General features: G+C 41.9%; 2 protein-coding genes across 2 annotated transcripts; both read left to right on the forward strand.

Annotated features, from left to right (window-relative positions):
• The first annotated feature begins 5,502 nt into the window (after positions 1-5,502).
• Positions 5,503-8,225, forward strand: LOC124822411 (uncharacterized). Its single transcript, XM_047294405.2, has 5 exons — positions 5,503-5,640; positions 6,451-6,948; positions 7,038-7,115; positions 7,269-7,340; positions 7,888-8,225. Exons 1-5 carry the CDS (start codon positions 5,593-5,595, stop codon positions 8,068-8,070), a joined length of 879 nt encoding a protein of 292 aa, XP_047150361.1. The 5' UTR covers positions 5,503-5,592; the 3' UTR covers positions 8,071-8,225.
• A 674-nt stretch (positions 8,226-8,899) lies between these two features.
• LOC148197984 (uncharacterized) lies at positions 8,900-14,772 on the forward strand. Its single transcript, XM_088115693.1, has 2 exons — positions 8,900-9,166; positions 9,370-14,772. The coding sequence occupies exons 1-2, from the start codon at positions 8,900-8,902 to the stop codon at positions 14,770-14,772; spliced, it is 5,670 nt and encodes a 1,889-aa protein (XP_087971819.1).
• The last annotated feature ends 1,329 nt before the right edge of the window (positions 14,773-16,101 follow it).

Here is a 16,101-nt window from a genome sequence, read left to right on the forward strand (position 1 = left end):
TTACTTATATAAATATATATATATATATATATATATATATATATTAATTTTATGAATTATTTATTTTATTTTAAGAATAGTTATATATTACTTATGTCAGTTTAGATGTAAAAAACATATTATGATTTAATATTGTAACATCCCAATATCCCACATTGGATAATTCATAATTTATATATTGTAACATTACATTTACGGTAACATCCCGTAATCTCACACTTAAAAATTCACAGTTGATATATTTTAAACTCAGATTTCAACTATAAACTCCTAAATATAACTTGAATTCTTCTAACTTATTCTTCGATCTCTTTCTTCCTTGGTATTGTTTCAGACGACATTCCTTCATCTGCTCCCGTATAACGAATTATACGATCATCGCACATACCCAAACACAAAAGAAAACACAAACAAGTAGGGTGAGCTAACATGCAACAAATCATTTATAAAACATGTATAATTACCTTGATATAAACATCATATAATAATTATGTTCGACACCCTCATACCACAGTTCCTATTAGACACTCGTCTCACAATACCCAATAGACACCACAATACCCAATAGACACTCATCCGGATGATACGTTGATGAGCGGTCACGGGAGGTTATGCACTTGTAATGACTTCTACTTCTTTTTACAAATACACTTTCAAAATACTTCATACCATTCACAAGGTTAATCCCCTCACTATGTCCAAAACCGGCACATAGACCAGGACCTCCTGCTCCTCTCACCACATAATTCATCCCTCTCTACTTGAGACTAGATGATTATTAGAGTATCAGGATAACCTCCAACTACGGGACCCTCAACATCAACATATACACAAATACCATAATATTACTGAATCTCTCCACGAGACTCATGCCATACTCATATTCCTCAACTCACATTATACCCCTACAAAATCTCCCCATAATACTCATAACATGTTCAGATGCATAAATTCAAATGCAATATAATAAAATACAATCATCGCATAAATCACACAAACTCAATATATTGCATAATAATTTAACAGTACTCAATCTGTTCAATAGGATTTAAGTTAAAAACTTGTCGAGTAGACTTCCAGGAAAGAGAGGTGCGTCACAATGGACAACTTAAGTACCAAGTCTTTCCTTAGCCAAAGTGTTCCTCAACTAGTTTTTAACAAATTTCTTATTTACAGATTCAAAACAACAGCATATAATATTTATACCGAATTTCAACATAGATAAACATACAGTAAACATTAACCATATTCACACAGAATTTCAATATATGAATAGTAATAAAATAATACTAAATCATAATATAAAAGCATAGAACTATTAAATCATAAAAAAAACATAGAAAGGTTAGCTCCCCTACCTCTATTCCAGACTTAATCTCCTGCTCCGAATTTGTTTCCCCGAAACCCTTCAGAACCTCTACTCTTCTTGCAACTAAAAATTTCTCCCTAACTCTTTCTTCTCTATTTCTCAAGCTCTCACTTGATTCCTCTTTTCTTTGTGCAAAATACCCTTCCCTCCCATGGCTATTTATAGTAAAAAAAATTTACTATTCATTAATATTTTAATATTATTTATTATTTTAATATTATTTAAAAATAATATTTCAATCATTTTCTCACCAAATCTGATCCTAATTTCTACCTACTACTTTCTTCCATGCTAAGGAATCTTAATGCTGAAAATTTATTTTTACTATTTACTTTTTACTATTTACTATTTACTTTTTACTATTCCATTAAAAAAATTTTACTAAATAAGTTACCAAAAATTTGAACCTTTCCTTCTAAAATTACTATAATTTTATATCCAAAATTTACAATTTTATATCCATTAAAATTATTATTACTAATAAAATACTAAAATTTACTACTATAAATATATATATATATATATATATATATAGATTTTTTTTTTATGGATCTTACAAATATAGGGTTAAAATTCATTGGTAATGCAAGTACTTTTTTTCAACGTTTCACTATGTTAGTGAGTAACAAAAGTTGCTGGTAAATTATAAGGATTATATTTTATCTAATGATTTCAAAGTGTTGTAAAAATAGGTGAGTTAATAAGGAGAGATGTGAATTTGGCCTAGTTCTTTTGCCCTATGGGCCAAATAAAAAAAGCAAAAGTCCACATAAAGCCAAAATAATTCCAAAAATCCCAAAGGTTATGATTAATTTATTGGAAAGTTTATTTGAGTTAATATAAGATTAGGGATGTATAAGGTTGGATATCACTTTACTTGACTTTATCATTAATATGAGCCTACTTTGTTGGATTTTTCAAGATATTGACTCTTGGTTTGTCAACTTGGATCAACCTTCTATTCGAACAACTTAGCTCGACATTCACCCTATGTTGACTTGAATTGAATTTCAATCCGAGCTAGCTTGTCTTGACATGCAATCAAAACCGACTCATATTAACCTTCAACTCAAACTGACTAAGCTTAACTATGGACCAAAACTAACTTGACTTTGGATATATGAATGGGTCAACTCGACTCAACTATAGGCCAAGTTGACTCGGCTTAACCTTAGACCCAAATCGATTTGGCCCAAACTTTGATTCGATCAAACTTAACTCAACATTCTACCAAGCCAACTAACTAAATTGAACTTTCGATTGGGACCAATTGAACTTAGCTCCACAAAGTTAAAACCAAAAAGCTAAAGAGCTAAAGTCACTAAGAATTTAGAAAAAGCAATAGGTCATACAAAATGAAAAAGAAAAAATTAGAAGAGATGCCTAACTTACCATTCTAGATAGGGAACTTAAAATTTTAAAACAAAAAGATGAGAGGATACAAGAGAAGGTTAAGAGAAGAAAGAAAGAACAAAAGGAGAGAAATAAGCAAGTAAGAAGAGAGAAAGATGAGTAAGAAAGAAAAGAGAAAGAGGAGGAGGAAAGAAGAAATAATGAAGAGAAAAATAGATGATAAAGGAAGGAGAAAGAGAATAGAGAAAAAGAAGATATTGAGAAGAGAAAGAAAGGAAAAGGAAATCTTGTTCAAACAGGAAGTGTTACTTCAACCACCTCTTATCTCCTTAATAGTAATTGAAACCAAGATGATATAAAGAAAGCTTTCCAATCTTTGAACTTTCCTCGATTTATCATTAATTCATCCTTCTTACATCCAACTTATATTCATGATAATTTTTCAAATTCACCTATTCTTCCTTTGTTTTAAACTCCTCATTAGATTTTCCAAAATCACACTTTGAGTTTATAATACCTTCTAGGTTACAATTAACTCAAAGTAGACACAAACACTTTTGTGAAATTGGCTTTGAAAGTTCCCAAACAAATTCTTTCAAAATTATCATAAGGTATTCTTCTAATTTTTCATTTAGATATATTCTGTCTATGGTACAAAAATTTATTGAATTTTTGTTCGCAAACTACTAAAGATGGATCGTTGATCTAAGAGGAATGATACACAAGTTGAAAAATAAAAAGGCAAGGGTCTTGTCATGAAGAAACAGGAAGATTTAAGAACAAATAATTTTCAAGAGGAGGGTATGATGACATATCTTTAGCCATGGTCAAGTATACTCAAGAAGAGTTGGAGTCATGTATGAAAGATGGGCCCAAGCTCTTATCATCATGGGTCATTTGTGAGTTCTTAGTAGATTAATTTTATTATGGGCCTTATATAATAGGCCAAATGGTCTAGAGTCTCTTTTGAGTCTTGTATTTGGACTTTAGGTTGTAACTAAGATTTTGGACTTTAGCTTTGAGAGTAAACCTTCTAGAAGCTTATAAGCCATTGGCTAGAGTGGTCTCCAAGTTGCTATCATTTTGTGAGACATATGTTTTGCCATGTGGCATGTTTTTAACGGAGAGGATTTCTCATCATCTATCATGCTCCTAATGGAGAATATTTCTCCTTAGTAGTGGCCATGTCATCCTCCTAATGCAGAGGATTTTACCTTGGTCTCGAAGTTAGAGTATTAGGATTTTGCTTTTACAATTTGGAGAAACCTTTAGGGTTACCTAAGCTTATAAATAGAGATGTCTTCCCCATGTAAATTCACCTTTGAATTGAGTATTATTATGTTGTCAAATTTGTGTCATACTACTCAACTTAGGTCACCAAGGCTAGAACACCTCATCTAGGTTTCCATTGGCCACCCTTCCTTAAGAGTTGGTTTAACCTCTCTTGAGAGCACCAAACACCACCATAATCTCTCCCATTACTTGAGCCATATAGTTTGAAGGAGGAGTCACCATCTCACCACATAAACCTACCATATGTGTACAATATTCTCACCATCATCAAGCTTCCGCAGTCACCAACCCATTTGGAAGTCTCCATCTTGCTTGAGTCATATAACTTGGAGAAACTTATTCCATCATGTTTACACTCATTTATATAATGTAAACTAACCTTATTACTAGTCAATGTTTGGCTTCCAACACACCCTCTCATATTGAGACATACATCTTAAACATTGAATTAAACATTAATGGATGATCTGATAGTGATTTAAAAGCACGTGAAACAATAAGTCCAACAAACAACAAATCTTGTTAAGATAAACTCAAATTCATGACTATGATATCATGTTAAGAATTAAATTTTAAATCTAACTCAACTACATAAAATTGATTTCTGAAGTAAAGTTTATATCCACTTATATATTATAAACTTATTTTATGAGTAATTAATGTAAAATTTTCTAACACAATTCCAGTTATAGAAAATACCAACCATAAACCAAGCAATATAGCAACGTTTGAGATCAACCCGTATAGTTGAATGAATATTCTAGTATAATTGTACGAAACATTCCTATGTGCAAGGCAAAAAAGTGAATGCTGAAATAGATCCTTGACATTTGAGTTTCTCCTGTATATTTGGTGGTTCCATGTTAGGATCTTGTCAAATGGTTGAATTTGTGGACCAATTGTCCTCGGTATTTTAATCTCTTTTAAGTTATTTTGTTAACCTCCATAACAAAGATAGAATATATCCTAGAGGACAACAAAGACAAACTCATCACAAATAAGCAAAGCAAACTTAGCTTCGCCCAACTCCAATTTTCATGGGTCATTCACGTCGTGAATATTATGGTACTCTATGCATGTGTTTGGTGTTTATTCAATTTATAGATGATTGTTAATTGGCTTATACTTTATATTTATATCCCAATTTTGTCATGATATAATAAACTGAAATGGATTAAGAGTGTCAACCAAATGAATTAGAGATTTTGGGTATCTGTTTTTTCAAAGTATGGATATGGATTTCACTCACATTATTATTTAATTAAGTAAAAAAAATATCTTAATAATGTTTACTAAATGATATATGGGTGCAGCTGAGATCAGACACTTTCATAACGAAGGAGATGAACATTTTTTTTCTTTCTTTATTTATTTTTTATTCTCAAGTTTTTAAGTTTTATTATAATACTATATAAAGTAAAAAAGTATATTATTATAATTTAATTGTTCTAATTTTGAATGATTTGCCGCTACAAGTTCCAACACACCTACTGTAAGAATGAGAAGCAGGTTCCTCTTTAGGTAGGGTCCTTGTCCTTGTCCTTGGCGACTATTGCCTTTCCTCTCAGCCAACAAAAATGGGTCGAAGACGTTCTTCCAGAAACAACCACACGGATCACTTGATGGTATGTCATTAAGATCATGTCTGTATACTCTTCTTCTATACATTATCCTTTTATTTTCTCACTAATGATAATAGATTCCTTTTGTTTTAAATTCTCAAAAGTTTTTCTATGCAGCTATCACATTCCTTGCATTCACAGTGCTCATAGGAAATTTTTTTATTTTATTTTACTTTTTGCCTTTGGTGTTGGCTGCATGCATCGGCTTAGGGTTTTTGGTTTGGTTGTTTAGGGTTTTATAATTTAGAATAGATGGATACATATTAGTGGAATACTGTGTTTAAGAAGAAGAATAAATGGATACATAGCAGGCTCGAAACACGTGCATATATGGGTTTGATCAATTTATCACTTTTACACTTTCTACGGGAAAGGTAGGCTTTTTTTTTATTATTTATTTTTCTTTATTATAATTAGAGATATTATTATGTAGTCTAAGATCATGACACTGTTATGGTTCTGGTCGATCTCTGATTAGCTGTTTTTGTTTCAATTTAAGACGAAATAGTTATTGGAACTTGAATACCTGTAACTATGTAATGTCTGTGTGGGAGTACCAGACTAAGCAATTATTTCTTATTTTTGCAATCTCTTTATGAAAAATTGCTTTCAACTTCAGAGTGCTCTATTAGTTTTTCTTGTTTGAAAGTATGTCACGTGTGTATGTTTGGTTCTGCTTTCTATTCTATTATTAATTATCTTTGTTTGATGTGATTTTGACTTTCAATGTGTGTATTTTATGTGTACAAGCTGGTATTGAGCAGAAAGAATCATATTTAATATTTCCTAATTACTAAGTATTTTTCATTGAAGCCTAATGATGTGGAACCAAAACCTTCCAATGGAACGGTGGAATTGCTAGGGGCATCAAACTCTCGCCATGATATCCATCTCCCTGGACTTTCCCCACAGAAGCAACCAAATTTCTTAGTGGATGGAGTGAAAAGGCCTCATGAAAGGAATCTGGCAGGGGAGCAAGTAAACCAGGATCGTGGACTTCTTCAAGAGAAGTATACTACTAAGAAAAAATCCAAATTTTGTGGTGCAAATGTGAGACGATCAGAACGCATAAAAAGTGCAATTGTTTGCTCTCCCAAAGCCAACTTTGGCATTGAAGTTGAAAATATAACTGTTACCGATAGTGAGAAAGATGAGGTCTTGGCAGGGCCAGAGTTGGTGCTGGAGCCCCCACAGGAGCATGAGTCAGAGTCAGAGCAAGAACAAAGTGAGAAGAGCTTGGATGAAAAAGTTGACTCTGTCTTACGTAGAATAGATTCTCTTGATAAGATCGTGGGATGGTTGAAATCCAAGGTCTTCTATAAGTCTTTTTAAATTCAACATTCCGCGCTATTGTTATTTTCTTGTGATCTTTGGCTTTGTATATGCTGAATGCATAACAGGTGGAAGAAAGCTTTTGTGAAGCTCCTTCTCTGGCACCTATAGGTTACAGGAGTATGTACTTTGGTTCACAGAAGAAGGTTTTTTTCTCTTCTTTGTTTACAATTTTAAGTTTCTCATGCATCTTTTAAGCTTATCTTTTAATTTGATATTCATTTATTTTTATGTTGCTTATTGCCTTACATATATATATATATATATATATATATATATATATATATATATATATGCAGATTGAAGCTTTGACAGAAGAAAATCAACGACTAAATGGAAAGCTGGAAAATGCTCTGGGCAAAATAGAAGTGGTATGTTACAACGTTATTGTCGTAGGCTCCCTTCATCTTGATTCTTATTATGGTACAAGGTATCCAATATTATAATATCTCGCAAAAGAATTGTTTTTCCTTTTTTTGTCCTCGTTGTTGCCTATCTCTACTGTGAATAATAACACATTTGAAGGAATATCTTTTTCCATGAGCAGTTTAGCATTTCTTTCATTAACTGTTACGTGTAGTTTAGGGGCAAGAAACCTTACATGGGATGGACAAACATTTATGGTGTTGTTTCTTTTGGGAATCTAAATATGAATTTAAGTCCGGTCGAGATGAGAAAGTAAAACACTGTATAAAAGTGAAAATCCATTAAATTTTAAGTTGAGAATAGTGTCAATTCCTTATATGGTTGGACTCAGATCTTATTGATATTATGTCTCTCCTTTGATAAACCTCTCTCTAGAAGTTGAATCCACAATCTTTTACACCCTTGTATTCAAATAAACTAAACTGAATTTGTTAAGTAATTGACTTTTAGTTATCTGGAGGTATCTGAATCTTTGATAATTCTACATTGTAGTACGAAAAGGAGATCCATGCTTTGATTGGTGTACTGGATAAAACGAGGGATTCTGTTAAGGATGATATGATTTCAAATCTGGCAAAATCTGTGGAAGCGGCTGTTAATGTATCCACTCAAGCAATCCATAATGTTTGTACTGCATCTGCTTCTGCTATGAAGAGAAAGAGAAATGAAGGCTGAAGTAGGAAGCTAATGCTTCTCAACTTATTGATGCATTATAAAAGTATATTAAAAACTTGACACCTAATGTGCTTGACCAGTTTACCTTGATTTTGTGAGGCTTTTGAAACTTTTTGCATGGATTCCTTTTCTTAATATAGTGATTTTATAATTGTGTGGTATTATTATGCTTCATACATTTTTCTTTTAGTTTCCAGGTATTATTATTAGGAGAAAGAAAGTTAGGCTTTAATATGTTTTAAATCTTATAAATATGCGATGATATGACCCAAAATAAGAAAATGGAGGTTGTTCAAGCATTTTGATTTTGATTATTAATTATATTTTTCAGGCATTTTCTTAGGAAGTTGTCAATTGTTTTTATGGAGATAAAAATGGAAAACTAAAATATGTTTATACATAAAAACAGAACTATTAACTAGCATTACTATTTATTGAAATTTATTCAAAATTAAAATAGATTTATAAAATAACTGAGGCAGGTACAAAATTGTAATTTTTTAAAAAAATAATTGATATTTTTTAATGAAAACAATATAAATATATTATAAATATCCTTTTTATATCACAAAAATATCACTCTTTTACTAAATGTGTCAAGGTTTTTAATGTTTACGTTGTACTAATTAGTTGTATTTTACGATATTATTCTCATTCGATTTCATGACATGCTTCATTTAGTTTATCAAAAGAATTATTGACTCGCTTTTTTTCTAGTAGAAAAAGTTCAAACCCCAAAGAAAGAGGATAGTTATTGTATCTGCAAGGGCCGAACGCCGTACGGAAGGATCCATGTGGGCGGACGCCCAAGCTAATTGGGCGGATCTCCATGCGGACGAGGCGGACGCCCATATCATATGGGCGGACACGACGAGCAAAACCGGACGCCGTACGGAAGAGCCCACATGGGCGGATCCCGCATGGGCGGATCTTCGCGGACACGGCCAAGCGAAACCGGACGCCGTACCAAAGAGCCCGCATGGGCGGACCCACATGGGCGGATCTCCGTGCGCGCGAGGCAGACGCCCATTTCACATGGGCGGACGTCCACGCCCGCCAAAACACTAATCAACATGACTTAAGGAAAAGTAGCCTGGTTTAAAGGTAAGTAGAAATTAGAAGCTATCGGGCCGTTTTGGGCCGTGATTAACTTTTCACTAATCCCAAGCCCATAGCGAAAACTATAAATACAGGTCCACGGTGAGTGGTAGAGAGGTTACATTGAATGCACATTTATTGCTACTACTGAAAATAGCCACTGCTCTGAAAATGACTTTGGCATTGGAGAATCTTTTGTAGGTCTCCACCCCTCCGGATCAAGAGGAGAACAAGAGCGCCAGGAGAGGATCCGCCAAGGAGACAAGACTACGGGAGGACTTGGAAGACTTGGAACCCCACAGCCCTACACATCCGAAACATTTGGCGCCCACCGTGGGGCCGTGTGATTTAAAAAACCCAATGGTGACCACGAGAAATATGAGCTTAGACGATCCCGCTGAGATGATGCGCGTGCTACAACAAAAAATGGACGAGATGCAGCAACGTCATGAAGAAGAGATGGCGGCCGTGAAGGCCGACTGCGAAGCCCGGATAGCTCGGGAGATCGGGCGGATGAACGGGGAAGAACGAACGAAGGATAAAGGAAAGGGGGTGGAAGGAGAACGCCCGCCCCCGGGTACCGAGAGCGATAGGACTTGGAGGCCTTCCGGATCGGAGGCAGCGGAAAGCAAGGCTAAGTCGGTGCACGCGGAAAGCGCTGCCGAAGACGGGCGGATGGTTATCAAGCCGGAGCCTTCATCCACCCTATTGCTCCCATTTACCCAGAACATAATGAATGTCCAAATCTCGGAGCAATTCATGGCTCCGCAGTTCAAAATGTATAACGGAACGACGGACCCCGCGTCCCACATCCAGACATTCTCAAATGCGATGGCGTTCCGAACAGGCAATGACGCCATTTGGTGCCGAGCATTCTCGCTCTCGTTGGAAGATGAGGCACTGGAATGGTTCAACACCCTCCCCCCTAATTCAATAGAAAATTTTGCCGGATTGAAACAGCTGTTCGTCAAACAATTTGCGGCCAGCAGCACTCAAGATCTGACCGTATTCGAATTAATGACCCTCAAGCAGGAGAAGGACGAGACCTTGCGGACGTTCATGGACAGGTATCGGAAGACCGTCCGGCGAGTGAAAAGCCTGACGCCGGAGCTCGCCCTTCACTACATCCTGCCGGCTCTTAAGCCGGGGCCGTTCAAAGATAGTGTCTGCAGGCGAGCACCCAAAACAATGGAGGAGTTGAGGGAAAGAGCAGCTGATGAAATAAGGGTGGAGGAGATGAAGCTCTCCTATAAAAAAGAAAATCAAGAAGCCAGGGGAGAGAGGACGGACGGTAATAAGCCCGCCAATTCTACGGGAAAAACGTTCGGCCTTAGGCCCCGGGAGCAGAAGAAAGGACCTCGCTTCCAACAATATACGCCCTTGAACGCCTCAAGGGAGAAAATTCTCCGAGAGGCCCTAAGTGCAGAACTGATAGTGGAGCATGAGGGACTCCCAACTTTGAAGGGCGCTGACCGGAGCAAACATTGCTCCTACCACAAAAACATGGGTCACAGCACCGAAGAATGCCGGACCCTCAAGGACAAAATAGAAGAACTCGTCCGGGCGGGAAAACTTAAGAAGTACGTCCGAGACGAGCGCCCGTCGCAGTCAACCGAACGGCCCGCCCAGAGACCGGCCTACCGAAAGGATAAGCCGCGGGATCCCCGAGCGGAACGACCCCGCTCCCAAAGGCGCCCGAGCCGAAGTCGAAGCCGCAGCCGGGAACGCCCCTTGAGAGGACACATTAACACCATTTCCGGGGGATTCGCGGGAGGAGGATCATCTTCTTCCGCCCGTAAACGCCACGGTCGGGCCCTCCAATCCGTCCATCTGGTTGACAAGCCGCGTCGCTCCATGCCGCCCATTACCTTCTCGGACGAGGACTTTCACGCCCCTGATCCCGACCAGGACGACCCAATGGTCATAACGGCGGAGATAGCACGGTATGGGATAAGCAAAGTCCTGGTTGACCAAGGAAGTTCGGTCAACATCCTTTATTGGAAGACCTTCCTGCAAATGGATATCTCCGAAGATCTGATTGTCCCCTACGATGGGCAGATAGTAGGGTTTGCAGGAGAAAGAGTTGACACAAGGGGATATGTGGAGTTGAGGACGAGGTTGGGTACCGGACGATCTAGCGAGGAGAAGAGGGTCCGGTATCTGCTGGTAGAGGCGAGCACCTCATATAACGTGCTGCTCGGAAGGCCGTGCTTAAACGCTTTTGGAGCGATCGTCTCTACCCCCCACCTCACAATGAAATACCCCTCCGAGAAGGGAACTATTTGTACAGTCCGGGCGGACCAGAAGACGGCGCGAGAATGTTACGCGGCAGGGTTGAAGTTGCACGTCCGTCCCGTAAAAAGGCGGGCGGCCGGCTCGGAGGTGGCCATGGCCGACCTTGATCCTAGGACGAATACCGAGGACCGGCTGGAACCTATGGGAGAAACCCAACCTATCCTGATAGGAAAGGAACCTGCCCAAACCACTCTCATCGCCAGGGAGCTGAACCCCGAAATGGAAAAGGAGTTGAGAGCACTCTTGTGGAGGAACCGTGATCTATTTGCGTGGACGGCAGCGGATATGCCAGGCATTCATCCGGCGGTGATGTGCCACAAGCTCTCGCTTTTCCAGAATGCACGACCTATAGCCCAGAAAAAACGAAGAATGGGCGAGGAGAAGCGCAAGGCGGTCGAAGAGGAGGTAGAGAAGTTGAAGAGAGCCGGATTCGTCCGGGCTGTCACCTACACCACATGGCTAGCTAACGTGGTCATGGTGAAGAAGGCTAGCGGGAAGTGGTGCATGTGTACCGACTACACGGATCTGAACAAGGCCTGCCCAAAGGATTCGCACCCCCTACCCAGCATAGACGCCCTGGTGGACGGCGCCTCCGGACACCGAGTGCTGAGTTTCCTGGATGCATATTCCGGGTATAATCAGATACCCATGTACGGACCAGACATCAAGAAGACAGCATTCATCACAGAGAAGGCTAACTTCTGCTATGAGGTTATGCCGTTCGGTCTGAAGAATGCGGGGGCGACATACCAGCGCCTAATGGATCGAATCTTCCGGGACCAGATAGGCCGGTGCATGGACGTATATGTGGACGACATGGTGGTCCGATCGGCAGATGGAGAGGGACACATCCAAGACCTTGAGGAGGTTTTTCGCCAAGTAAGGAAATTCGGCATGCGCTTAAACCCCGCAAAGTGCACGTTCGGGGTAGCCGCCGGAAAGTTCTTGGGTTTTATGCTGACATCAAGGGGGATTGAGGCTAACCCAGACAAGTGTGACGCGGTACTGAAAATGCAGAGTCCGGCCACCCTTAAGGAAGTCCAGAGACTGGTCGGACGCCTCACTGCCTTGTCCCGATTTATCCCCAAGCTAGCAGAGCGGATGAGGCCGGTCCTGCGTAAGCTGAAGAAAGGGGCCGGCCCGTCATGGGACGACGAATGCGAGCGAGCGTTCCAAGACGTCAAAGCCATCCTAAGTAACCCACCGGTCATGAACCGCCCGGTTCCGGATGGAGATTTGCATATCTTCTTGGGAGTATCTGAAACGGCCGTCAGCGCCGTATTGATGCAAGAACGGCCTCAAGCGAGATTAATTTACTTCGTGAGTCGAACGCTCCTAGATGCAGAAACCCGGTATCAGCGGGTAGAGAAGGTGGCCTTGGCTTTATTGCACGCATCCCGAAGGCTTCGCCCTTACTTTCAAAGTTATCAAGTGATAGTCCGGACGGACTTCCCAATCTCCAAAATCCTCAGAAAGCCGGACCTAGCCGGACGGATGGTGGCATGGGCAGTAGAGCTCTCAGAGTTCGGCTTGCGCTATGAACCAAGGGGATCGGTTAAAGGCCAACATTTGGCAGATTTCGCGGCCGAATTACCCCCATCCGGCCTAGAAGACTGGAATCTGTACGTGGACGGAGCGTCCGGGCGTTCGATAAGCGGGGCCGGCATCGTTCTTGAAGGCCCCAACGGATTCTTACTGGAGCATTCCTTGATATTCAAATTCAAAGTATCCAACAACCAGGCCGAGTATGAGGCCCTGATAGCCGGCCTCGAGTTGGCAAAAGACATGGGGGCGCGGAGGATAACCTGCCGGACGGACTCTGAGTTGGTGGTAGGCCAAATGAACGGCAACTTCCAAGTCAGAGAGGAGCGCCTTTTACGATACTACCAACGAGCGGCGGAACTCGCAAGGGCGTTCGACAAAGTTGACATACAGCACATTCCCAGAGAGCAAAACACGAGGGCGGACGTACTGTCTAAACTCAGTTCGGGAAAGGAAAAGGGACAGTTGACTACTGTCGTGCGGCAGGTTCTACTTCAGCCTTCGGTAGAATGCTCGGCGGTATCCGATGGAGGGCAGGACTGGCGTGCAGAAATCAGGGAGATCATGACCCGCCAGGACGAGGGGCGGACGGTAGGTCCGGGCGAAGCCAAGAAAATCGCCCGTTACCTTATTGTGGGGGATGACTTATACCGAAGAGGATTCTCCTCCCCCCTCCTTAAGTGCTTGGGGAACGAAGAGGCATGTTATGTCATGGACGAGCTACACAACGGCGTTTGTGGTTTCCACACAGGCTGGAGAACGTTAAAAGCCCGGTTACTGAGAGCCGGGTATTATTGGCCTACCATGGAGGCGGACACAAAAGCGTTCGTCCAGCGCTGCGTTCGCTGTCAGGAACATTCCAACAACACCCATCTTCCGCCACATGCCCTACGTTCAATATCCTCCCCATGGCCATTCGCCCAATGGGAAATGGACATCGTAGGACCATTCCCAGTAGGGCAAGCGCAGAGGAAGTTCCTCTTGGTGGCGGTGGATTACTTCACCAAGTGGGTAGAGGCCGAGCCCTTGGCGACCATCACGGCCGCCCAGGTCCAGAAATTCTGTTGGAAGTTGATATGTCGCTTCGGCCTCCCCCGATCCATCATCACAGACAACGGCCGGCAGTTTATAGATAAAAAACTCGCCGAATTCTTCAAAGGATTGGGAATCAAGCACATTACCAGCTCCGTGGAGCATCCCCAGACGAACGGTCAAGCCGAAGCAATGAACAAGACCATAGTTTCGGAACTCAAGCGGCGTTTGGGAGAAAGGAAGGGAGCATGGGTGGACGAACTGCCCGAGGTCCTATGGGCCTATAGATGCACACCTCATGGAACCACAGGCGAAACCCCTTTCAACTTAACTTATGGTACTGATGCTATGTTGCCGGTTGAGCTGGGCGAACCGTCCTTGAGGCGAGAAGTCGAGGACCTGAACCTCAACGACCAAGAGTTGAGAATCGAGTTGGACTCCCTGGACGAACGGCGTGATCGAGCGGCGCTGAGGGCCGAAGCATGCAAGCGCATGGTGGAAAGAAAATACAACTCCAAGGTCCGGCCAAGAAGCTTCCAGGAGGGGGACCTAGTATGGAGAAAAGCGGGAGACGCCCGCCGAAACCCAACTCATGGAAAGCTGGCCGCCAAGTGGGAAGGGTCGTTCCGAGTAATGGAGGCCCTGGGAAACGGAGCGTATAGGCTGGAGCGCATGGACGGACGTCCCATCCCTAACACTTGGAACGCCACGCATCTAAAGTTTTATTTCAGTTAACCTCCACGGCTTGATGTAATGTACCCCCATGGTTAATGAATCAAGTTCTATTCTCTCCTATGAAACTCACTTTGTTTTGTAGACATCTAATTCAGAACGAGCGTTCCAAAGAGAACGACTCTCAGCTTGGTTGGGCGACGAAGCGAAGAGACGTCCGCCCTACCAAACCCAAGCTGGCGAACGAGCGTTCCAAAGAGAACGACTCTCAGCTTGGTTGGGCCACGAAGCGAAGAGACGTCCGCCCTACCAAACCCAAGCTGGCGAACGAGCGTTCCAAAGAGAACGACTCTCAGCTTGGTTGGGCCACGAAGCGAAGAGACGTCCGCCCTACCAAACCCAAGCTGGCGAACGAGCGTTCCAAAGAGAACGACTCTCAGCTTGGTTGGGCGACGAAGCGAAGAGACGTCCGCCCTACCAAACCCAAGCTGGCGAACGAGCGTTCCAAAGAGAACGACTCTCAGCTTGGTTGGGCGACGAAGCGAAGAGACGTCCGCCCTACCAAACCCAAGCTGGCGAACGAGCGTTCCAAAGAGAACGACTCTCAGCTTGGTTGGGCGACGAAGCGAAGAGACGTCCGCCCTACCAAACCCAAGCTGGCGAACGAGCGTTCCAAAGAGAACGACTCTCAGCTTGGTTGGGCGACGAAGCGAAGAGACGTCCGCCCTACCAAACCCAAGCTGGCGAACGAGCGTTCCAAAGAGAACGACTCTCAGCTTGGTTGGGCGACGACGCGAAGAGACGTCCGCCCTACCAAACCCAAGCTGGCGAACGAGCGTTCCAAAGAGAACGACTCTCAGCTTGGTTGGGCGACGAAGCGAAGAGACGTCCGCCCTACCAAACCCAAGCTGGCGAACGAGCGTTCCAAAGAGAACGACTCTCAACTTGGTTGGGCGACGAGGCGAATCCAAAGAGAACGACTCAGCTTGATTGGGTGGGCCATGAAGCGAAAGTTAAACATCTAAAAGCTAAGCGTCGACACCCGCCCGGGAAAAGGAGGCGTCATTCCCCCCGGCCGGACCGGTATTAAAGCAAGTCCTTTGTAGGAATAAAAGGCGCACAAAATATACGAAACAGGAAAAACCAACTGTGTATTAATCAGGGACGCTGAAACGCGCCGATTTACAAAAGGACCGCCCGGCCAACTTCTGGACAATCCGAGATGTTGGGCGGATGGTCACGACATACACCAAAAAATTAAAAGAAAAAGAATTCTAAACGTTTTTCCCGGATGCCGCCTCTACAGTTGGCCCGTCGTCTTCAACCGCATTCAAATCCATAAGGACACCGTCGAAAACGTCCTTCTCTATATCCACGCCCAAAGAAAACGGA

Source organism: Vigna umbellata, chromosome 5 (genome assembly GCF_029865625.1).
Source record: "Vigna umbellata cultivar VRB3 chromosome 5, Vumbellata_1.0, whole genome shotgun sequence".
NCBI classification, from domain to species: domain Eukaryota; kingdom Viridiplantae; phylum Streptophyta; class Magnoliopsida; order Fabales; family Fabaceae; genus Vigna; species Vigna umbellata.

Bases quoted from the DNA above. Each gene is read 5' to 3' on its own strand.
- LOC148197984 (XM_088115693.1), top strand. From the start codon at position 8,900: ATGCGGACGAGGCGGACGCCCATATCATATGGGCGGACACGACGAGCA. The intron at 9,167-9,369 runs GTTTAAAGGTAA...AATCTTTTGTAG, and splicing joins ACTTAAGGAAAAGTAGCCTG to GTCTCCACCCCTCCGGATCA.
- LOC124822411 (XM_047294405.2), top strand. From the start codon at position 5,593: ATGGGTCGAAGACGTTCTTCCAGAAACAACCACACGGATCACTTGATG. The intron at 7,116-7,268 runs GTTTTTTTCTCT...ATATATATGCAG, and splicing joins ACTTTGGTTCACAGAAGAAG to ATTGAAGCTTTGACAGAAGA. The intron at 7,341-7,887 runs GTATGTTACAAC...TCTACATTGTAG, and splicing joins CTCTGGGCAAAATAGAAGTG to TACGAAAAGGAGATCCATGC.